Source organism: Hippocampus guttulatus, chromosome 5 (genome assembly GCF_054856545.1).
Source record: "Hippocampus guttulatus isolate MCC_2025c chromosome 5, RoL_Hgut_1.0, whole genome shotgun sequence".
In the NCBI taxonomy this organism is placed as follows: Eukaryota; Metazoa; Chordata; class Actinopteri; order Syngnathiformes; family Syngnathidae; genus Hippocampus; species Hippocampus guttulatus.
This window is the reverse complement of record NC_141265.1, coordinates 12,683,170-12,706,221: the sequence shown is the minus strand read 5'-3', so window position 1 is coordinate 12,706,221 and position 23,052 is coordinate 12,683,170. Positions and strand designations below refer to the sequence as shown.

The 23,052-nt window shown below is 43.5% G+C and overlaps 4 protein-coding genes across 8 annotated transcripts; all 4 read left to right on the top strand.

The window, feature by feature from the left end:
- The first annotated feature begins 1,119 nt into the window (after positions 1–1,119).
- On the top strand, positions 1,120–1,865 carry LOC147205085 (uncharacterized). The gene has a single exon (XM_086112008.1). The coding sequence runs from the start codon at positions 1,120–1,122 to the stop codon at positions 1,852–1,854; it is 735 nt and encodes a 244-aa protein (XP_085968134.1). The 3' UTR covers positions 1,855–1,865.
- A 4,124-nt stretch (positions 1,866–5,989) lies between these two features.
- Positions 5,990–6,775, top strand: LOC147205084 (uncharacterized). The gene has a single exon (XM_086112141.1). The coding sequence runs from the start codon at positions 5,990–5,992 to the stop codon at positions 6,773–6,775; it is 786 nt and encodes a 261-aa protein (XP_085968267.1).
- Positions 6,776–12,527: 5,752 nt separating this feature from the next.
- Positions 12,528–18,004, top strand: mpeg1.1 (macrophage expressed 1, tandem duplicate 1). Of its 5 annotated transcripts, none has more exons than XM_086110914.1 (4): positions 12,528–12,758; positions 12,881–12,949; positions 13,859–14,098; positions 16,112–18,004. In XM_086110914.1, exons 3-4 carry the CDS (start codon positions 14,015–14,017, stop codon positions 17,783–17,785), a joined length of 1,758 nt encoding a protein of 585 aa, XP_085967040.1. In that variant the 5' UTR covers positions 12,528–12,758; positions 12,881–12,949; positions 13,859–14,014; the 3' UTR covers positions 17,786–18,004. The 5 variants fall into 5 exon arrangements, with proteins under 5 accessions (XP_085967040.1, XP_085967039.1, XP_085967037.1 ...); XM_086110913.1 differs by having other exon boundaries at positions 12,855–12,949; XM_086110911.1 differs by having other exon boundaries at positions 12,881–14,098.
- A 987-nt stretch (positions 18,005–18,991) lies between these two features.
- prf1.5 (perforin 1.5) lies at positions 18,992–23,011 on the top strand. Its single transcript, XM_086110915.1, has 5 exons — positions 18,992–19,846; positions 19,982–20,286; positions 20,371–20,642; positions 21,562–21,703; positions 21,790–23,011. The coding sequence occupies exons 2-5, from the start codon at positions 20,023–20,025 to the stop codon at positions 22,675–22,677; spliced, it is 1,566 nt and encodes a 521-aa protein (XP_085967041.1). The 5' UTR covers positions 18,992–19,846; positions 19,982–20,022; the 3' UTR covers positions 22,678–23,011.
- The last annotated feature ends 41 nt before the right edge of the window (positions 23,012–23,052 follow it).

The following is a 23,052-nucleotide window of genomic DNA, read 5'->3' as shown; positions in this document are numbered from 1 at the left end:
ACTTAGCGACTTGTGATGTCATTTTTCATCGACAGTGAGTGGCTGGCAAAATGGCCACCCGCTGAGTTGTATAAAACCGAGTGGATTTTATGGCTTCATTCAAATTCCACGAATGCAAACTGTGTTTAGACTAGTGGGGGCATATATAACATCTTATTGTAAAGGAAATATTTGACTGGACTTCCTCTTTAACGGCTGCAGTATATTAAAAAACTTGACCTGAGGGTTTCTATATCTGTGACATTATCATGGCATGTATGTGGCCACTTTCCAATGCGTAAAAATATCAATAACTATTCTTTTTGTTTGCCATGCAGAATGAATTATATTTGCCCACATGGAATCTGGATGTTATTACAAAGCCCCTGAATTACCCATGACCATGCAAACCCGAGTATGTGGTGCATGGACACATCGCCAAACACAAATAACCCCCAGCACCACCTCCACATTTTCACCAAGCAATCAGAGTGCTGCTTATCAGAAACAAAACGTTGATCCAATGCTAGCCCCTCGACATCCAAACTGTAAATTGATGGTGGTGATGCAAAGCCACCAATTTACATAAAAGTGCCCAGTGTTCATGCAGATTTGCATTAGCCAACTGAATTAATTTAAGATAAGCAGTACATACTCGAATGTTCAGCAGCCAATGGACAAGCTAACCAAGAGGTCACTACGCCACCTGCAACCGTGGTCATATCAAAAAATGAAGCACCTCACCACTCATGTGAAATTCCTCCACAATAAGGTCTTTACAACAATCCATGGTTCGCTGTACGGAAGAGTCTCTGCACTCTGACATCTCTAAATAAAAGATATATCTTGCCTTGCCTCAGTTATTGGGGTCTTATTACTGTGGCTGCCGTTTGTAATAAGGAGCGTTTGAGTCTGGATGACGACATGCGTTATGACATCGCGGCGAATGATTGCGCATCACCACTTTGTCTGAAAGTCTCTCATCTCTCTAAAGCGCGCACATTACTAAGAGCCAAAACCCAATAAATATCGGGACAAATTTCACTTGTGGCATAATTGGCACTTTAGCCACTCCACTTATGACCAGACCACCTGGAGGATCCGCAGAATATCGTTCAATACGGCTCCGGCCCACCGGAAATGAGCCCTCGAACGCGATCCAGGAAGAGGGGGGGCGCGGTGTCCAACCTCATCCTGAATGCCATCTCCTACAGCGGCCCGTCTGGCGTCACCCTGGCCGGCCTCAGGAGAGTCCTGAAGGCCAACGGCTACGATGTGGTGCGCAACAGAGCCCGGCTCCGACTGGCCGTCCGCAGACTGGTGACCAGGAAGTACATAGTGCGCACCAGGGGAAGACGCCTCAGGATCAACCCCTACGGCCCTCGCAGGCGCAGAGGCGTTCGATTGAGGCGGCGAAGGAGGAGGCGGCGGAGAAGGCGGAGGACGAGACGCAGGAGAGTTAGGAGGAGACGCTCCAGGAGAAGAAGGCGCAGGAGGGCCACGCCCGGCCGCAGGAGGAGGAGGAGGAGGAGAAGAAGGAGGAGAAGGAGGTCCGTGAGGAGGAGAAGGAGAAGGAGATCCTTGAGGAGGAGGTCCGTGAGGAGGAGGAGGAGGAGGAGGTCCAGGAGGAGGACGTCCCTGAGGAGAAGGAGGAGGTCCCGCAGGAGGAGGTCCGTCAGGAGGAGGAGGAGGAGAACGAGGGTGAGGAGGAGGAGGAGGTCAAGGTACCCAAGGAGGAGAAGGAGGAGGAGAAGGAGAGTCAGGAGGGTCCGCAGGCTGAGGAGGATCAGGAGAGTCAGGAGATATAGACGCAGGAGGAGACCCAGGATGCGCAGGAGGAGGAGGAGGAGAAGGAGACTGAGCAGGCTGTACTAGTGGCAGCTGAACATGGACTGTATATACGCTTCCATTTTCTCCATCTATTCATATAGACTTCTATTTATCACTAATGGACCTTTTCACTTTTCATGCCACTCTGTTTAAATAATATTTCTGTGTGAAAATAAAACATTCATAGACAGCTGCTTGGACCTCATTGTAGCTGTAAAACCTTTTTTTTTTTTTTTTAACCCAAAACCAGGCCTACAGATCAAAAGTGGCCCCAAACGCTGGTAATTTGTAGTTCAAAATCTTCAAAGACTGAATTTCCGGGCAAAAACAGTTTTGGAGTTTGTCTGACAAAAAACACAATCTCCACAAATACAATTTCTCCCCTGCATCTCACTGTTAATGGCAAATGAATTTGAAATGAAGTCATGGAAAATGATGCCTATAGTGAGCAGATTGTGCTTTATCAACACTTAGTGGTCGCTTCCTGCAATATTTTAAAATAATTATTTTCAAAAAGCCACTATAAAAAAAAAGATTTTGTGTTCTCCATTATGTGTCTGTCAGCCATCTTGGAAGGTGAGTAGTTTGAATTTATTTTGTTTTTAATGTACTGCGGGCTCGACACTTGCATGACAGTTAAGGTATAAAATTATACTTAAAACATTGACTGCAGTATATAAAAATTCTTCCACGAGACTTCAGCTGAGTGAGCGTTGAAATGGACAACTCCACAGTTTAGTTTTTTTTTCGTTGAATGATGATACTTAATTACGTGTAGTTCATAAAAGTATCATCTAACACTTATGACTGTCATCCAGATATCTTGAATGGCTGGCATACAGTGAAACTCCTCTACAACGAAACCTACATGGGCGAACATACTCCCTCGTGTGAAAAAATGTTCATGCATGAAAGCCATTCCCACTTTTCTGCTCTCCCTACGACGAAAAGTCCGTCATAAGAAATCTTTTTCTCTGCTCTTGCCTCGCAACGAGATTCACCGCAACGAAAACAAGCCTTCCGCCAAAGTCTAATCCAACTGAACTTGAATGCCACAGCGACCTCTACTGCTTCGTTCGGAAACGGCAACAGCAACCACCACACTGGTTTACACATGCACAGTAGTCCAGGAAGTATTTGTTGTTTGTTTCAGACGCAGCCCAAAGGTTGCATTAAGAAAAGAAAAGCATTCACGCTTGAAGACAGGATAAAAGTAATAAAAATGAAAGATGGAGGAAGCAAAGTAAGACATTATGCAAGAAATTGATGAAAGTGAAAGTGAATGCTGATGGTAAATTTCACAATTTCGTTCCCGTTTTTTCTTTCTACACTGGCTATATGAAGTGTCAAATAAGAAATAAGTGTATGCTCATATTTATGCACTACGTATTGGAATAAAAATAAACAGGACACACATACGTTTTGTGTGTGTGTGTGTGTGTTTACATCCGAGATAAAATTTGCTACAATGAAAAGCCCCCTGTCGTGAAAAAATTATTGCTGCAAACATGATTTCGTTGTAGAGGAGTTTCACTGTATAGCATTACTTCATTTAGTTTGCATGACAGTATCACATCAAGATATGTTTGACTTTTGGAGGTGCATTTCTTTGGAGGTGTATTCCATTTCAACATTCACTTGATCACTTCATCTCAATGTGTAAGCAGAAAAGTTCGAATCAATAGGTTATTGAAAATCACGATTGTATGCATGACATCAATTTATCATGAATGCACAGCAAGATACATTTCACTCAAAGAGTCAAGGCATGGAGTCCACCCACACATTTTACATTGAACATGCAGCACGATGTGGTTTACATGACAAAATGGATGCCGTTTTATATTCGCATGCAATCATGGAGATGTTCAAAGGGGTGCCGCATAGAATTGGCGTCATGTCAAAATAAATAAATAAGCACGCATACATAAATAAATAAATACATACACACATACATACATAAATAAATAAATACGGAGCCCGTGCCTCAAAATGAAACTCGCGAGATAAAATTTTCAATTTTCTCCCCATCCAAGGTTCAGAATTAAGGGACAAGAAGGATCAAACGATCTAAACTTCCTGCACGGAATTGTAAAAGCAAATGGTTGGATTATTGCATCCATTATCCGAACCGCTTTATCGCCACGAGTCGCGGGCATGATGGAGCCTATCCCAGCTGTCTTGGGGTCACAGGCGGAATACACCCTGAACTGGTGAACTGGTTGCCAGCCAATCGCAGGACACACATTGACATAATAAAAATAACTTTAAAAAAATGATTTTGAAACCCCACAACAGTTATAAAAGGGCCAAAATAAGACCATGACACTGTATATAACATTTGGTGGATCATTTTAAATTTTAATTAATTTAAAGGAAATGCGCTCCCTGTGGACGACTGGTTAGACGTCCGCCTCACGGTGCAGACGTGCAGAGTTCGATTCCAGCTCTGGCCTTCCTGTGTGGAGTTTGTACGTTCTCCTCGTGCCTGCCTGGGTTTCCTTCGGGTACTCCGGTTTCCTCCCAAAATCCGGCATGTTAATGCGATACCAAATTGTCCTTCGATTTGATCATGAAGGCGAAGGGTTTGTCCGTCTACGTGTGTCCTGTGATTGGCTGGCATCCAGTTCAGGGTTTACCCGGCCGAGTGGCCGAAGACAGCTGGGATAGGGTCCAGAATGACTACAACCCTCGTGGGGACATAAAGATTAGAAAATGAAAATGAAAATGGAAATGAATCGCACTCACCCATATTATTTACATTTGGTTATTTATCTGGTCTATTCCGTTCCTCTTGCATTGTAATATATTATTCCTGATGTCAGTCACCAATATATAGTTTAATTGTCTATTCTATTTATATTAAATTGTTCCAAACTCCTTCGTTACTTTGTCAAATTGTACTTTATTGCACTAGATTTTATTCTTTACCATTTATATTATTTCTGTTGTATTGATCTGAATTTATTATTTATATTCTCTGTTCGATTTCTATTGTTAGTCGGTTATATTTTTATTATTGTCCATTCCATATTGTCTTGTTTATTTTGTTTATTCTACAATTGTAATATTTTATTTTATACAGTATTCTATTTCTATATTGTTATTGTCTTCACTATATACTATCTTGTATTTTGTTTGTAATTTATTATTTGCATTGTCTAATCTATTTCTACCATCATATTTCAAATGTATTAATCATATTGTCTATTCTATTTCTATTGTAGTATTTGACGTTTCATATATTGCCGATTGCATTTATATATTTTTGTTTATGTAGTGTATTTTATTGTGTATCATGTTCCCTTTACATGGTAATATGTTCCGGGTCTATTGTATTGTTTGTGATATATTTGTTGAATATTAAATCGTTTGTCCAATTCTATTTCTATATAGAAATGAAACATGCAAATACATAGGTGTTTGTTTAGCTTTTAATAAAAACTAATAATATCCATCCATCCATCCATTTTCCGAACCGCTTGATCCTCACTAGGGTCGCGGGGGGTGCTGGAGCCTATCCCAGCTGTCTTCGGGCAGTAGGCGGGGGACACCCTGAATCGGTTGCCAGCCAATCGCAGAAAACTAATAATAATAAAAACTTTTTATTATTACATCCAAAAGTAAATCCGTGCTGATAACTTTGCGCAACATACTGGGCTCAGGTTACATTTAAAATAAACGCAATTTATTTGTAATCACTCTGCCTCGCAGGGTGCAATTTTGCGTATTTCTTTGGACTAGAGCAAGCTGTCACCGTCGGAAAAGGCGGGGATGAGCAAAAGTGACCTTGACTGTTGTTGTATATCAGACACATTACAGAACAATGTCGTAACTATGATGACGTGGGCGCAAATGACACGTCACCCGGTGTCCTGTGCGTAATTACGCATCACACTTTGACCCCAAAGCTTGAATGTCTCTAAAACCGAACGTACAGAGGGTCCAAATTCCCGCTAAAACTATGAATCGTCTCTTTTTCAAATCCATTGAACGGTTTATTGTGTTCAAATTAAAGGAGGGCGGAACTGTAGAAATTTGAGAGGTGAGGTATGGTCTCGGGTGTCACCTTCCGAGGCACCCATGAGGACTTGATGAAGACTCAACACATCGACACAAGTGTCGAGCCATCAGTCAGACTCACGGCCTCAACTCAAAACTCTAGAGCGAACAGGGCACCATGTCTCTTGCACGCAAATCCCCGAGGAGGAGATCCAGGAAGAGAGGCGGACCGCTGGTGTCCAATCTCATCCTGAACGCCATCTCCTCTTACGGGGGTCCGGGCGGCATGACCCTAGTCGGCCTCAAGAGGGTCCTTAAAGCCAATGGCTACGACGTGGTGCGCAACAAAGGACGGATCCGCCTCGCGCTGCGCCGCCTGGTGGCCAGAAAGTACGTCGTGCGCGGCCGGGGCGCCGGGGGACGCGGAGTCTTCCGGATCAATCGCTACAGAGCGAGGAGACGCAGGAGAAGCAGGAGGAGGAGGAGGCGGAGAGTGGGAAGGAGACGGAGGAGACGAAGAAGGCGATACAGGGGGAGGAGGAGGAGAAGGAGGAGAAGGAGAAGGAGGAGAAGGAGGAGGAGGGGCCGAAGCAGGAGGAGACGAAGGAGGGCCCCCTCCAGGAGGAGGAGGAGGAGAAGGAGGAGGAGGAGGATGTCCATGAGGAGGAGGAGGAGGAGGATGTCTGTGAGGAGAAGGAGAAGAAGGAGGTTGATGTCTGTGAGGAGGAGGAGGAGAAGGAGATTGTCTGTGAGGAGGAGGAGGAGGAGAAGGAGGAGAAGGAGGATTTCCGTGAGGAGGAGGAGGAGAAGGAGGTCCTCCGTGAGGCGGAGGAGGAGGAGGAGAAGTAGGAGGAGGAGAAGGCCGAGGAGAATCAGGAGAAGGAGATACAGACGCAGGAGAAGGGCCAGGTCCATCAGGAGGACCCGCAGGAGGAGAAGGAGAAGGAGGAGGAGCGTGTACTAAAAAGCTCTCGGATGGACTTGCAATCTGACATTTTGTATATTTTGCAGTGCCTGCAGTTTACTCTTCTTGTAATTTTTATTCTTTAAATCTACTGAGACTGTCATTTTATAGCAACCTGGTACCATTTCCTTTCCATTTATATTCTATGGTGTAGCGTGTGAACAATAAAATATGGAGAAAACCCAATTTTTGCTTTTTTTTTTTCCCCCTGAACAATGCCGCCAAGGCCACAATGGCACAATGGCATACTGGATTGATCGTGGATTTTTTCTGTAGTCTTACTGTAGTCTTACTGTATATGCAACGCTTAATGAGTTTTCACATATGGTCAGACCTTCATCTGTGGTTCTTTCTCAAGGTTTCGTCTTTTTACACAAAATTTGCTATTTTGAGTTTTTCCATGCCTGCTTGGGGATTTGAATCATGGGATGCCCCCAATCTTTGTTGACTGGGCATGTGAAAGGTCCTTGAAACAGCTTAACTACTCTCGCATTTGCAAACCCAATTGAAATTAATCCCTTATACACAGTATCTCCACTGCTAGCAATGAAACACATTTCTCATGAGTTTTGGTGCATTTTTAGGCCTTCAAAACAAACTTTGTTTTCTGGGCAAAGTGATGTAATGAAGAGCTTTACATAATTTAATTTGCAATATCTTTAGATGAACCAACCAAAATTTGAAGTACATCACTCGACTGTGGAATTTTAAAAGGTGGGAAAATGAGGCAACATTTGAAAGGAAATTACAATATATATATTTTTTAAAAATGGCGGATTTGGGCTGTTTCGTTAAGAATTTGTAGGGGTGCTACTGAGCCATTTATTGAAAATTGCACAATAACCCTTTGGAAAATAGTTTTTTTCCCAAAGCCTGATTAGTGTGCAAGGTTTCATGAGTTTTCAGCTATGTTTACTTTAGACCCGCAAAAACAGTCGTGTTTTCTTGGCGAACAATGCATCGCCACGACAAGGGCGTTTGGGGAAAACCAGTAAAGCTTGTGTTTGAGTATGTTTTAAATGTTAACACTGTTCTGAGAAAATTTGAGTTAAATCTGGTTAACTCATTCGAGGAAAATATTAAACAATAAAACTTATTTTTCCTTTCATCAGTAGGTGGCAGAATATTCAAAAATGCCTTCATGCCTGGGCCCTCTACCTGGGTTTGGTTGCAGCATATCGACTAAAATATTATTTTGACCAATCACGCCAACTGATGAAAATATCGGAATGGAGCAGGCTGGTAAACTCCCACTAAATACAGTAGGTAAAAAAAGTACAAATATGTTTACCAACAAAAATGCACAAAGAACATATCGGTGTTCTTCTTTCACTTTTTTCCAATTGCTGTCAACTGGAAATAACATCACAGATGCTCAGGTAACTACTCATGATGTCTCAGTTTCAGATAACAGGTGAGCCATGACTGGTCGTTGGCTGAGCCCTGAGCAACTGCCATTTTGAACAGCCAGAAAGAGGCAAAATGGCCGCCCTTACAGATGGACAAAAACGGGTGGATTTTGCTGCTTAACTCAAATCCCACAAACACTATACGGATCAGAATGCCGTGTTTAGCCAAGTGAAGGCGCATAGTATATTGAAAAGAAAATTTTGGGGTTGACTTCCACTTCAAGTCTCTTCAAAGTCATTCCAAAATTTTCCATCTCTGCTTTCACGCAAGGCAAACCAGAACCACTTGTAGTATACAATAGTATGCAAGCTCCCTCTAGTGGTCTATAAAAGGAACTGTGCATAATGTCTTTTTTTTTTTAAATCAGTGCATTTCAATTCAAGTCAGTTTAATTTAAGTTCAACACGTGCATTTAATCTTTAAGAACTCCTTTTTTAATTTTTTTATTACATTCCCGTGCATTACATTTTGATTGAATCCAAGCTGTTTTACTTTCTTACATTCATGTGCAATAGTGTGTAAAATGTATGTATAATGTACACACACACATATATATATATATATATATACTGTATACATACACACGCGCACACACACACACACACACACACACACACACACACACACACACACACACACAACCACACAAAGCCTCTGCCACGTTTTAAATAAGACTCATTGAAAAACATATTTTAATCATGAGAGTGTATTTTAATGCTAGTCACGATAGCATTTTGTTTTTAGGTGGTACTTGCATGGTGTAAAAGTTTAAGAACTATTGATTTATTCTCGACTTGAGCCTCTGTTGGTTGCACAATGTGGTAAACTGATATAATTCTCTTGTCGTCAGTTTAACCACATTTTAATAATGTGCAACTGAAGGTCAAATGGACTGAAACACAAATTGTGCATTGTAGAGCGTTTTTTTTTTCCAAGAACGGGTATAGTTCTTTGAACACGTCAGAATTTATTAAACTATAGTGCAGGAGAAGCGTGATGACATCACTGCTGACACAAACTGAATTTGCACGGTTTTCGGGTTCGACCAATCAAACTAAAATAACCATTAGTTTGCGCAAACACGATAATTAAAAAAAGTGTTGGCGTTTGACAAATGAATATAGACCGCAGCAGGCGTGGATCAAAAGCATTTTATTAAAAATACGCTTCGCATTGCTGTGCAAACGTACAATGCCAGTGCATACATTAACGCCACATTCAATTGAATCGCCTGTAATGACAACTGATTAATTAGATGTGTAACGATGTCATAATGGTGATGACACATGACATGTTGAACATTACGACTCCTCAATTCATACCTGACGCGTGTCAGTTGCGTAATTGTGCATCAGGCTTTGTACTAAAGGGTCAAATCTCTCTCAAACTCTCACGTACAGAGACAAATGAACCCCACTAAACCTTATGAAATGCTTTTGCAAATGCAGTTAGCAGCCCACGAGCGCATGAGCACAGGAGAGTTTAGCTGGAGAAGACACATAGGTTGGAGGTCACACGACACGGTTCTCATCAGGACTTCAAACAAAACAAAACTAAACGAAAAAAAAACCCCGCGCAGTTTTAATTGAGACATCACTCTCAAGGCTCGTGTTTGTATCTGAACGTACTTTATCAGAACGCAGGCGCATCCCACAATGTCGGTGTCACTTGCGCTCATATCTCCACGGAGATCGAGGAAGAGGACCGCCCCCACCGTGTCTATCCTCATCCTGAACGCCATCTCCTCCTACGGGGGCTCACGCGGCGTGTCCCTGGTGGCCCTCAAGAAGGTGCTAAAGGTGAGCGGCTACGACGTGACCCGGAACCGAGCCAGGATCCGCCTCGCTCTGCGCAGGTTGGTTGCCAAAAAAGTCATCGTGCGCACCCGGGGCAAAGGGGCTTCGGGTTCCTTCAAGCTCAACCCCAAACCGCCCAGGGGTCGCAGAAGGAGAGCCACGAGGGGGCCGAGGAGGAGCAAGAGGAGGAGGAGGAGGGGAAGGGGGAAGAAGAGAAAGGCCCAGGGGGGGAGGGCCAGGAGGAGTCGCTCCAGGAGAAGACGCAGGAGGGCCACCCCTGCGAGAAAAAGGTCGACCACGAGGAGGAGAAGAGCCCCGAGAAGGAAGACGCCGAAAAGAATCAGGAGAGTCCGACGTAAACGCTCCAAGCCCGCCAAAGTCCGCAGGAGGAGGGTTAGGATGAGCGGAAGGATGTTGAAATGATCCACGGCATCCGAAGAACCACATGGACTATGTATTTATAAAGCTATAGTGTCTATGCCGTCTTTCCTTCTGTAATAGGAACTAATAACCCTGCTGTCTCAGCACTTCTTTCCTTACTGTCCATGTTGAGAACAAAAATAAAACTCATTTAACTCTGAAATATTCCCTTCGAGGTAACAAACACGAGGAGTGGCCGATGGTATATCATACGATCAATCTTACATTCACACCAATGGACAATTTAGAATCTTCGGTTAAAATACACGCAAGCACGGGGAGTATCTGGAATACATTTGGCTGGCGTGTGCTTCATTCGTACAACATTTTCGTGGTTGATAAGTAGGCTGGTCAAAGCCATGAGGGGGGAAAAAAAATTAAGTACACGGAAACGCGGTGGAGATCAGTTTCCCCGCACTTGTGATTCTCAGACTGACATTGAAGCCGACGTTTTGCAGTTGTTTTTGAACCGCCACAGCCACCTAGTGGGTACATTTGGTTTGTTTGTTTATTGAACATAAAACATATATACAGTAATAATTTGACAGAAAATAAGGTAGATAAAAAAAGTAAAAAGAAAGAAATCAATCTTCATTCAACACAGTTATGTTCAAGGGAGTAGGAAGAAGTAAAAAACGTATCTAGTCCTACCCCGTTATGTGATTGTATCTAATAAATCATTTTTATATCAATCAGAAAAGAAAAAAGTAAGAAGAAAGAAGTCTCCATTAAGGCTCATACTTTACCCTTAACCGTGATATTTTTACAACTTTTGGTTTGTATCGGGATTATATACTTCCACACCCTGACACTCTTGTGTCAATTTTCTCTTAAATTCATAACGGATATTTATATACCTTTCTCTATTTATCAACTTAGTTCTGATTTATCATTATATTTAATGTTTTGAATTTATCATTTTAACTCTGATTGATGTAGGTTGTTTGTACTATTTTTTTGAATTTGTTTTTTAACTTGGTAACAGGTTACTCGGGTCAGAAAGGACTACAGTACTGGACTGACTGCAATGTTCAAATTAGAAAAAAGGCTTTGCGAGCAAGCAGTCTTTGGGAAGTTTTTCCTTTTGGGTTGCATAACATTGAATATTAATTGTCAGAGTTATCATGACAAAAACAAGTAAATTGCAGCTGGTGTTGACGGCTCCATCCACGTCCGTCCTTGCTCTTATTTTGTCTTATTACCTTATCTCTTTCCAACCACATTCTCAGAAAGGTGGTTGTGTCCCCTAACTGTCACACAGTGCACTATGCATTCTTTATTATAAGTATGAGCGCATATTTATTAAGCGAATAAGCGTTGTCATTGCAAGCATAATCAATTCATTATTAATATGCAAATGTATGATAACTAAATCTAAAATACATAATTATTCCTTCATAGAGGGTGTCACCCAGGTGTTCCTGTTTATTGACAGATACAAGCCCAATGCACGAATTTAAAGAAAATTGCATTTCATTCAAGGTAATGGAATTTAAAAAAACTGACCTTAAGGAAAAAAAATCACAAGCATCATGGGCAGTTAAATATTGAGTACATATTTTAGGGCACCCTGTACATGGACAACATATTATTCTTTTTATGTACCAGTGTTCCAAATGATTAGTCCAAGACTAATTATTCTATTGACTTTTGTCATGACAATATTTGAAAAATGTTTTTAATAAAATGCTTTGCATTGATTCATTTAGGTGGAGTAACTTTACAGAGTGAAGTTTACACAGGTCTTGCAGACTTTCTTCTGTGTATTGATTGTGGGTACTTCATGTGCAGAGAGGAGGTTGTGTGTGGGTGTGAGTTCAAAGTCAAGTAGGATGTGTCCAGATTTTTAGGTCAAGACAGAGATTAGAATCTGAAATTGTTTCTCTAAAGAATGGGGAGGTTGTGTAGAACATAGATAACATGGTCAAGAATTGGACATCATTTCTGTTGGTAGACTGTTTCAACAGTCCATATGAAATGAAGTGAAAATGTTACGTATGAGAGGAAGGGGAAGAAATGTTCTCGAAGTGAAAGAAGGATGTCATGTGTTTCACGTCATGGTCAAAGAAGTGATACCAAGATTTCTGATGTGGGTGGAGTTTGGTCCACTGGAGGGTGAAGCTCCGGGTGGCAGTTTTATCACAGTTGAGATTTTAAAAGAAGACACAGCCAGTTAGGACTGAGGGAACGGTAGCAGCAGTTGAATTTGAGACCAAAGGACAAGTACAAGATGAAGAGTGGTCAGAGAACGGAACTTTGGGGGACACCCTTGGGAAGAGGGCAGTTTTTGTTCGATGAACTGATGACATTTTCTCCAGTTCTCGGTGGTGATGGTGTTAAAGGTGATTTCAAGTCAGGTGAGATGGGGATAGAGAGGATCGAGGACAAAGGTTATTGGTCATTGGTGATATTAAGGAGGTCTGTTTCCGTGTTGTGTTTGTCGGGCAACACAGACTGTAACTGGGCATCCATCTTACAGGAAAAGAACCATCAGAATCAGTTCGGGTGAAACAATAATGGTGACTTTCTTTGGCCAACTTGTGTACCGGTAAGTATCTTGGGTTTTCACATTCAGGCCTGGACAAGTTTGTCCGGTGACTCATTGGGGAAAATTGTACGGGAGCATAAAATCATGTGACACGTGACACGTTATTCCCCTTAAAGAAGTGAAAGTGAAAAAGAGAAGTGAAAGTGAAGAAGTGAAAAAGTTTTATGGTCTTTGATAAGACGAAGCCTGCATGTGAATAATATAAACGTTATCCAACAGGAAATATGTACTATGGATTACCGACCTGGTAATCCGTTTATCGGCACTGATAGGGTAGGTCCTTCTGCATTTGTTGTTCTACTTCTTCCTTTCATAACTTTGCTGCTGTGAATTGGGAATTTCTCCATTGCGAGACTAATAAAGGTTTTCTTATCTTATCTTACCCGATGCTAAGTCACACCTTCATAAATGATTTACCATCAAACACAGATTTAGAAACTAACATTATGGCATAGTTGTCTTTTTTTTTAAGAGTTTGTCGAATACAACTTTTAAAGCTAGACTAATGAAATATGTTTTATCAGTCAGATACAGTGTTGATACTCTGAGGTAATAGACGAGCTCAGCAAAAGCGGAACTTAAATCACAGACACCGTTTCCCCACCAACAAGTTCCTTATCAAGGTCATATGATGAGAGAGGGAGGAACTGTTGAACCTTTAATTCAGCAGTCTTTGCCGACACTCTGGACACATTCAAGATGAGGGCACCTGCGACCCTCCTGGCTCTCTCTCTCCTTCATGTTTGCTTGTCAGTTCCTGTCAGACGTCCGACCAACTGGCTACGACAATGTCGAGCTTCCACTAACCTCTCCGTCACAGCGTTAGAAGTTCTACCTGGCGGAGGCTGGGATAACCTCCGGAACATAGATATGGGTCGGGTCATGAACCTCAGCTATTTGCATTGCCAGACCACCGAAGATGGGCTCTACTTCATCCCAGATGAAGTGTTTGTCATACCCCACAAGGAGACGGGAGTGGAGACCAACTCTGAGATCATCAGCTCCTGGCAGGAGCAGCGAAGCTCGACGTCTTTCGGCATAAATGTTGAGGCATCATTCTTTTCGATGCTGAATGGTAAATTCTCCTCTGAGAACCAAAGGATGAAAATACATCAGGTCCACGACTCTTCAACCACAACCAGAGTGCAGGTGAGGGGTTTTTTTTTGGACATGTTGAAAGTTGAAAATCTTGTGCGAAAACAGCCACATTATTAAAGAGAGGCGGGAGAAAAAAAAAATCACAAATATCTGCCTAAAATGCTACATCTGAAGGTAAAATCAGTTGACTAGCTCATATTGATTTTTATTTTGTGATAGTGCACCCCTGAACCTTTTAGTTCAGGGGTGGTCAAACATTTGGGGTCTAGGGCCCCCTACTGGGGAGAAAGTTGCCCAAGGCCCCCCCTTATAATATGAACTTCAATCAAACACCGTAACTATCAGGTGTACCGCTACTCTCAAGAGTAATTTAATATACGCAATGAGCTATGAATATACTGTAATAGACCAGGGGTGTCAAACTGATTTCACATTAGGGGTGTTCACACGGCAAGATTTGGTCCAGTGCTACGCCGGGGCTGCCCCAGTAGAGCGTTCACACGTGCAAATTAGCTCCGGCGTAGCCCCGGAAAACAGCTTACACCGGACCAAATTTGATCCACCTCAGGGAGGTGGTTTAAAAATTTGCTCCAGAGCAAATGCTCGTTAGCGAAGCAGCACCGGTGTAAATTTGCACGTGTGAACGCAACTGGGTTAAATTTGCTCCAGAGCAAATGCTTGTGAAGAGTTTACGTACGGCAAGAATGCGTTGCTTTCGTGCTCTGTCGGACTTCCGTCATGTGTTTGTTTAATAACGACAAGACTTGGCTGGTAACATCTTTCCTTTGGTAGAAGACTGGACTGTCTCGGAATTGTTTGTGTAGTTTGTTCATTTGTTGTGTGTTCACAACCCCCCGCTCCCCATATAATTTATTTTGTGATTTCCTCTCTTGATTTTCTGTTTGGCGCATTACGTGTTTGCTTTTCTGAGTGTCATTGAAGTCATCGTTGATTTACGTTTTCGGGGGCGGTCACTCTCGAGCAGAAGGCACGGGGACCGAGAAGGAGAAGGACGTGCCTGTCCAGTAGTCGCTTGAGTTGTCTATACGTTTTAAAAAGAACCAACACGACAGCTCATTTGTTTTCTGTCGTTTTGCCCCGCTGCAGAAACTGCCGTGTGAACGCAAGTGGGGCTGCACCGACGCTGTGCCGGTGCAGACACGCTCAGCGGCTTTGTACGTGTGAACGCTCCACACAATTTGCTGCGGTGCAAAATATATCGCAACAAAATACATCGGCGCAGCGCCGGAGCAAATGTGTGCCGTGTGAACACCCCTATTGTGGGCCGCATATGGCCTCGGTAGATGTCAAGTGGGCCAGACCATTAAAATTATATCATACTCTGCTATAAATAACTAAAATATCATCTCTCTCCTTTGTTTTGGTATAGTGAAACACAAGAACATGAGGAAAATGTTGACATTTAATGAACATATCTTTTACCTAACATTTCATGAAACACCTTAGATTTCCTTAGACAAATGTGCAATTTACTTTTATCATTCACATATATGCATTGCAATTGGTATTGAAAAATATAGTCATGAATTTTAAGATTAAACGAGATTGATAAAGAAAGGATTTCTTTCAACAATTTACACACGTCTATCTAAAATCTAAATTTAATCCCTGCCTACACTTTACAAACGAAAGAGAAACCAGTGTGACCCCTAGCGGATAATCCACAAATCGCACCTTATTAAAAACATTAATTCCGTGTCTTTTATACATTTTAAAATTATCCAGCGGGCCTGATCGAACCTCCTCGGGGGCCGGTTCCGGCCCGCGGGCCATATGTTTGACACACCTGTAATAGACCCTAGCCAAAAAAAGTTGTTTTTTTTGCGCAACTTGCGATTCTCTAACAAGGAGCTGAACAGCACAAGTCACAACAGGTGTATGATGCATTTGCATGTTTGATTATAACCGGTGTTCAATCAGTCCTCCCCATCATTCGTTTCGTGTTCTGAAAGGAGAATAGGACACCTAACAATTGCTCAACATGACCCTGCAAATGCAAGGCTTCAACAGCTAACACTTAAATGTGGTTCATTTCATTCTCAGGTTCGTAACCTCCTCTACACGGTGAAGGCTTATCCGGACTTCAATCTCGATTCACGTTTTGCTCAGCAAGCAAAGGAGATAGCTGATGCCATTGAAAACAACCAAACAAGGAATGCAAACTACCTCTCAGAGAAGATGGTGTTGGACTACGGTACCCATGTGATCACCAGTGTTGACGCTGGGGCAACGTTGCTGGAGGAGGACTACTTGCGTTCCTCTTACGTGTCGGACGGTGCATCGGAAGGTTCTGCCATCAAAGCCTCGGCCGGCTTAAACTTTTTTGACAAACTCAAATTTGACATAAGCAGCCAAAGTGCCCAGCAGAGCTCGTCATTGCAGACATATCAGGCAAACATTCAGTATTCTCTCATTCAAAGTCACGGCGGGATACCTTTCTACCCGGGCATCACTCTGCAAAAGTGGCAGGAGAGTACCAGAAACAACCTGGTTGCGGTTGATCGTTTAGGATTAGCCCTGCCCTACTTCATCAATGCCAACACCATCCCTGATCTGCCACAACCTACTGTTCACAAAGTCGCCAAATCGCTGACCAAAGCCATCGAGCGCTATTACATGATCAACACTCGCCCCGGCTGCGTCGACGTCAACTCCCAGAACTTCAACTTCCAAGCCAACGTCGACGACGCTTCGTGTGACGGCCCCGCGACAAACCTCAGTTTCGGCGGCGTCTACCAAGAGTGTATTCCCATCTCCCAAAATACAGGCCCGCTGTGTGACGCCCTGGCCCAGAAAAATCCAGACACAGGTGCTTTTTCCTGTCGGCCGCCTTACTCGCCGACGTTACTGAGATCAGAGGTGCGACAGCAAGCTTACTCCGTGCGCGAATGTCACGACGAGACATACCGATGCGGGACCTTTCATTGGTTCCGCTGCCATCGTCAAGTGTGTGGGGACAACTCGTATGTCCGCTCTGCTCGCATAAACACCTATTGGTGTTCGGTCAGTGGCAATGCGCCGGAAAACTCCGGGTATCTCTTCGGAGGGATGTATAGCCCCTCCCTCCTGAACCCCATCACCAACTCTAAAACCTGCCCAGAAACCTTTTTGCCTCTAAAGTTCCTCTCCGACGGTCAAGTGATCTGTTTGAGTAAGGATTTTGAAACTGGCACCAAATACGCTGTACCGTTCGCAGGTCTCTTCAGCTGTGAGTCAAACAACCCCTTGGCGGGGCAACAACGTCGCTGCCCCGCTAAGTTCAGTCAACACCTCGCTGCTGTCAGCGATGGCTGTGAAATCCTTTACTGTGTCCAATCGGGATTATTCACAGGTGGGCAGCTGCTTCCGATCCACCTCCCTCCTTTCACGAGGGCGCCGCTGCTTACCGTAAAAGCCACCAACACGGTGATGGTGATGACAGAGGGTGAAAGCAGCTGGGTACGAGTCGGAAACACAAAGTCATGGAAACTGGCGGACCCCGACGACATTCAGGAGATTTTAAGAAAGTTCAACCCGAAACAGAGTCAGATGTCCGACGGAGAAAAGGCAGGGGTAGCATTTGGCGTGTTAGCCATGATGGCCCTGGTAGTCGTGGGAGTCGTGGTCTTGCTTAAAAGAAAGCAAAAGCTGTCTGGCATGACCTTAAGGAGAAGTTATACGGAAATACGACAGGCGGGTGATGAAGAGGAGCGAGCGATTCTGCGAGAGAACAATTGAATTCTCCAGAAAAGTGACAAATGTGGTCTGCCAGCTTTCCATTTTTGGTGACGAATAATGTAATAGCACGATTCAAATGTTTAATCATGGAGCATGTGGGGTGGAAATGTTACGCACGAGGAATCAAGAGAGTAAAAATTGCATTTGAATGTTCAGTGGCACCTTAATTTACAAGTTTAATTTGTTTGTGAGCAGTAAAAAAACAAAAAAACAAAAAAAAACCCCACTTGCATTTTAAGTAACATGCTTTAAGAAGATGAAAATTAGGACGGTCCAGTATTGTACCACATAAAGAAATACGGTCATAATAAAAATGACTGTTTACTTTTTCCTGACATAAATTTTTTTTTTTTTTGTACTTCACTTTCACTCAACTTAATGTAAAACAAATTAAAGCATGCTTTTTCATCTTCAGTGGGTTTTTTTTCTTGGAGAGGTGCGCAATTTAGAAACCGCATTGCCCCTGGCAGCCTTCATTGAATCCTTTTGTTTTCGTCTAGAACCCAGGTGACAAACTCAAGGCCCGGGGGCCAGATCTGGCCCACTACATCATTTTATGTGGCCCGCAAAAGCAAATCAAAATGTCACCTTCCACGATGCTTGCTAAAATCTCGACCTAAATTTAAAATTTCCATAAGAGACATATTGTGAGCATTTTCTTGTAACCAAAACCCTCATTACAGTAACAAACAAGAGTTGAATAAACCGTTATTATTGACTTTAAAAATGTGGTTTCAGTCATAACGGCCCTCCAAGGATAATGGTTACTAAATTGTGGCGCACGACAAAAATGAGTTTGACACCCCTGGTATAGAACATTTATAGAACTATGTCACACATCTCACTCATCTTCTCAGCACTCACTTTCTTTGTACCCATGGTTAGATGGTTATTATTTTTGGGTGACAAGATCGTCAGAAAACAATGACCGCTAATTGTGAGTTAACCATGTGACACTGATAGTTGACAGTACTGTGGGAACAAATATGTACACTTTTAAACCTTTAACAAGCTGAACTTGTAACATAAAAATGTACGCGATGTGTGAATATGTAATTTTAAAAAAATAGACTGAAATGTAAACACATTTCGTAAAATACATTTATGATAATTTAATGCAATAAAGGTCATTTGGGATGGGGTTGCATTTATGTTTCATATGTCCAATTTCCCTAAAGAAAATCATGAAGGGCAACCGAAAAACAAAGATCGACAAAAGTTAACCAGCACGACAGGATCCAAGAAATGTTACGTGCTACAGCACGTTTAAAGTTTGATCAAGCATATGTATTTTGGGAGTAATTCACACTGTCCACGTATGCATGAATGAAAAACGGCCACTCTAATTTGAAGACTGCACCCTGGAAATGACAAGCTGAACACCGCAAGTACCATTTTGCCGGAGAAGCCGCCGCCTTGCAGTGGAGAGCCATTTTTTTAACTTCCTGTGGGTTTGGTGACCCCAAAAAACACTGACATTCTATCCTCATGCAAAAATAGACATTGGCAGAAGTGACCTCAATGTTATGGTAAGGCTATCAGCACACAGAAAGGCAGGCTTAGACGCTGTATGCACAAAAGCGCACATACAAAAACCCATGAGACAATCCCCTTGCACGCACACATCCATTTCCAGTAAATGTCTGGTTGTGCATCTTGCTCCCGTGAGAATAAAAGACTCACCATCCCCCCACCGGGTTGGGAGGGAATAGAAGGCGATCTTGAACATGAAAACAAACCGGCTCATGCTGAGGAAATTGGAACAGCCTTAAGCGGTTGAGAGAGCAAGAGCGAGAGAGCAAAAAAACAGACAGACAAGAAAAGCCCTGAGCCATGAATTCCCTCCTTGGTGTTTTTCAAACAGTGAATCGCAGACAAAAGATGAGCCGCTAAACAGATTCGCTGCCAGTCTGCAGCAGGACCAAGCGCTTACGCTGTCCCTTTGGTGGTTGAAGCCATCAAGGTTTCGAAGACAAAGCAAAACCTCTTAAGGGGAATTTCTGCATCCTTTCAACCACAGGGGGATAAAAACTCAACATTAAGCTTGAGACCCAATCCTAGGTAAGTGCTGACTTTCCCTTTAAGTATCATGTCTTGAAAAACATTGAGAACATGTTTTCAACATCTGTGGTCGGATTAAAAACTCCATCTGTTCAATCTGGAATGCCTAAAAACGAATGTGTTGCATGTTTCCAGACACTTCACTGAATACCAATTCAAGAGACAACTAGGTCACCATGCCGGGATTGCCGAGAAGTAGCTTTGTCTCATTGCTGTTGGCATTGCCAGTCATCCTGGAGACGGGCACGGTCCGGGCGTGTCGCCTTGGCTCGCCGACACAGTGCGAGAAAGCACCCTTTGTACCCGGCTATAACCTGGCCGGGGAGGGTTTCGATGTGGTGCGGTTGCGACGGACGGCGGCGTATGTCATTAACGTCAAGGGTCAGCTGGCTGAGAACCACACGTGCACACTGTGCCCAAACCGCTTCCACAAAGGACAGGTGATGACTGGTGATTCTACGCTCGACATGAAGTGGTTTGTTTCAAACTGACCCCCCCCCCCCCCACCCCAAATTCATCCTCAGATTCAGAGGCTCCCGGCTGCTGTGCTTGACTGGCGCCCCTTCAGCCGTTGCAGCAAGCAGCTTTCGAGTGCCCTCCATCACTCTGTGGACTCTCTGTTGCGCAGCTCCAACTCACTGGTGAACAACAACTGGAGCGTGGGTTTGAGCCTCGATACATATGGCAAGGTAGTGCTGGGAGGGAGCCGCTCGGATTTGGCCAAGTTCGCTCGTTCGCAGCACAGCGTGGACAAGGCCACTTTCGCCATACATGAAATCAGCTGCACGTACTACAGGTAAAAGAACGGACACCGACCACGTCATCACGGGGTGGAAGTTACGTTGAACTGCAAAGCTCAGGGCTAAAATGATTCAATGCTTCAACTGCAAGTCTTTGCTGGATTTCTCCACACAAGAGTGACAAAAGCCAATGCGACATTATCATTTGATGTAGAACTACAAGCAGCACACAGTCGGGTGTTGACCAAAATTTACTGAACTGCAGCACTGTAGACTACAGTCAAGAAAAAATATCTTATATGTACAGAGTGATCCCTCGCTTATCGCGGTCAATGGGGACCAGAACCCCTTGCGAAAGAGGAAAATCCGCAAAGTAGGTACCCCCCCGTACAGGTATATGTCCATGTGTATGAGTATATATAATATTTAGAAGGCCAAATTTAATGGTATACATGCATGCAGAAGTAAATGTTTGTAGTAATTAACATGTATAAGTATTTCTCCATACATGTATAAGATTTTATACACATTTATTTTGTGCATGCAACACTTTGTCCCCCCCCCCCATTTAGACTGCAAATTTCCCCAACGTGGGACAAATAAAGGTTATCTTATCATAAGATGTATGAATTAGGTTAGCGTATAAATAACAAAATACAGTAAACATAAACATGTAGTACTGTATATGTTGCTCTATGTGACTCGCTGTTGCCTTTTGCGGCATTTTCACAATTTTTTGTTTTTTTGGGATGAGTATCTGAAAAATCCGCAATGCACTAAAACCGCGAGAAGTGAACCGCGAAGTAGCAAGGGATCACTGTGTACACACACACACACACATATATATTTTTTCATACAACATGAAAAAAAAAAGACAATCAAACAAGATTGAAAACATTCCACAAAGAACTACCCATGGGGACCAAAACAGCCATTCTGGGGAATGTTAACCTCCTATTGCTCTTTTTGTTTCAGCTACAGACTGGCCGATCACCCCCAACTGAGCACAGAGTTCACCAAGCATCTAAACAGACTCCCGCGGGACCTCGTGACAAGCCACAACAGAGCCCTGTACAGACGGCTCATCGACACCTACGGAACGCATTACATTTACCAGGTCAGGTCCAGATAAGTGCGTACACTCGGTGGCTTTGCTCACGGGAATCATGCGGCGACTCAACTTTGTTCGATTCTATCTCCGAGGTTCAACTTGGTGGAAAAGTGAGGCGAATCACAGCCTTTCGGACCTGCCTGGCCACCTTGAAGGGCTTTACCGAGACGGAGATCAAAAGGTGCCTGAATGCCGAACTGCGCATGGCCTTGGGATTCCTCCCTGCCAACGCTTCCTTCTCCAACAAGTGTGACGGGCTCATGAAGGGCAACATGAGCATGGGCTTCTATCAAGGCTTCATGACTCATAAGATCGAGGTCATTGGCGGGGAGAAATACTTTCCGGACATCCTCTACCAGCAGGACCCCTCCGACGCCTACCACAGCTGGATGAACAGCCTCCAAGACAACCCAGATGTGGTGTCCTATGGGATTTTCCCCCTGCACCATCTGGTGGAGGACACTCAGCTCAGCGCAAATCTAAGGGAAATCATCTCAGAGTATATCCGAGAGAACAAGCTTCAGGAGGACCAGCTGGGTTTCAAGAACTGCTCGCCAACACCCAACTTGGACCACAACTGCTGCCCCCTGCGGGCCGGCCGCGGATCGCTCAAACTGCAAATCCACAGAGCCGCTGGCCTCAAGGCCGACACCTTCACCAAAACGGACGCCTACGTGAAGATTTTCTACAACGGCATGTACGAGGAGACGGGAACGGTGATGGACGACAACAACCCAGTCTGGAACGCGACCTATTACTTCAGCTCGGTGGAGGTGGGGCAGGAGTTGAGGTTTGAAGTCTGGGACAGAGATGTTCTTTACAACGACCAGGCCGGCGTTTGTATCGTCTTTCCCGAGCAAGGAACTCGTTCTTTGAGCTGCCAGCTGAGCAAAGGAGTCCTTTACTTTTCATATAGCATCAAGTGCGATACTCACTTGTCAGGCTTCAGGTGTGGACGTTACTCTCCCACTGCGGAATAGTTCAGACCTGATTCAATTCTTCTCGTTTACTTCATGGTAAGGTCTTCTTTAAGAATTAGACAGATAATTTTTATTTTTTTTCGGTCAGCAAGGCGCCCCTGCAAAACTTACTTCAGCAAAATCTTATTGCAGCCAAGGGAGATTCGAGTTTGTTTACAAAAACAGACATCACCAGGATCATTGTGTGAAGGCCGAGGCCATATTGATGCCCTTTCATACCTTGTACTTTACACCTACTTTGACTTTATAATCCTATTATCTAGCGCTTTGATATCATGTTCTTGATGACCATTATTTTGACGATAAATAAATAAATGTGTTGTGGGTGCAATAACATGTCGTGGCGTGTTTTACTTTCGAGACGTGACAGAAATG

Bases quoted from the DNA above. Each gene is read 5' to 3' on its own strand.
- LOC147205084 (XM_086112141.1), top strand. From the start codon at position 5,990: ATGTCTCTTGCACGCAAATCCCCGAGGAGGAGATCCAGGAAGAGAGGC.
- LOC147205085 (XM_086112008.1), top strand. From the start codon at position 1,120: ATGAGCCCTCGAACGCGATCCAGGAAGAGGGGGGGCGCGGTGTCCAAC.
- mpeg1.1 (XM_086110911.1), top strand. From the start codon at position 13,649: ATGAGGGCACCTGCGACCCTCCTGGCTCTCTCTCTCCTTCATGTTTGC. The intron at 14,099-16,111 runs GTGAGGGGTTTT...TTTCATTCTCAG, and splicing joins CAACCACAACCAGAGTGCAG to GTTCGTAACCTCCTCTACAC.
- prf1.5 (XM_086110915.1), top strand. From the start codon at position 20,023: ATGCCGGGATTGCCGAGAAGTAGCTTTGTCTCATTGCTGTTGGCATTG. The intron at 20,643-21,561 runs GTAAAAGAACGG...TTTTTGTTTCAG, and splicing joins ATCAGCTGCACGTACTACAG to CTACAGACTGGCCGATCACC. The intron at 21,704-21,789 runs GTCAGGTCCAGA...TCTATCTCCGAG, and splicing joins GAACGCATTACATTTACCAG to GTTCAACTTGGTGGAAAAGT.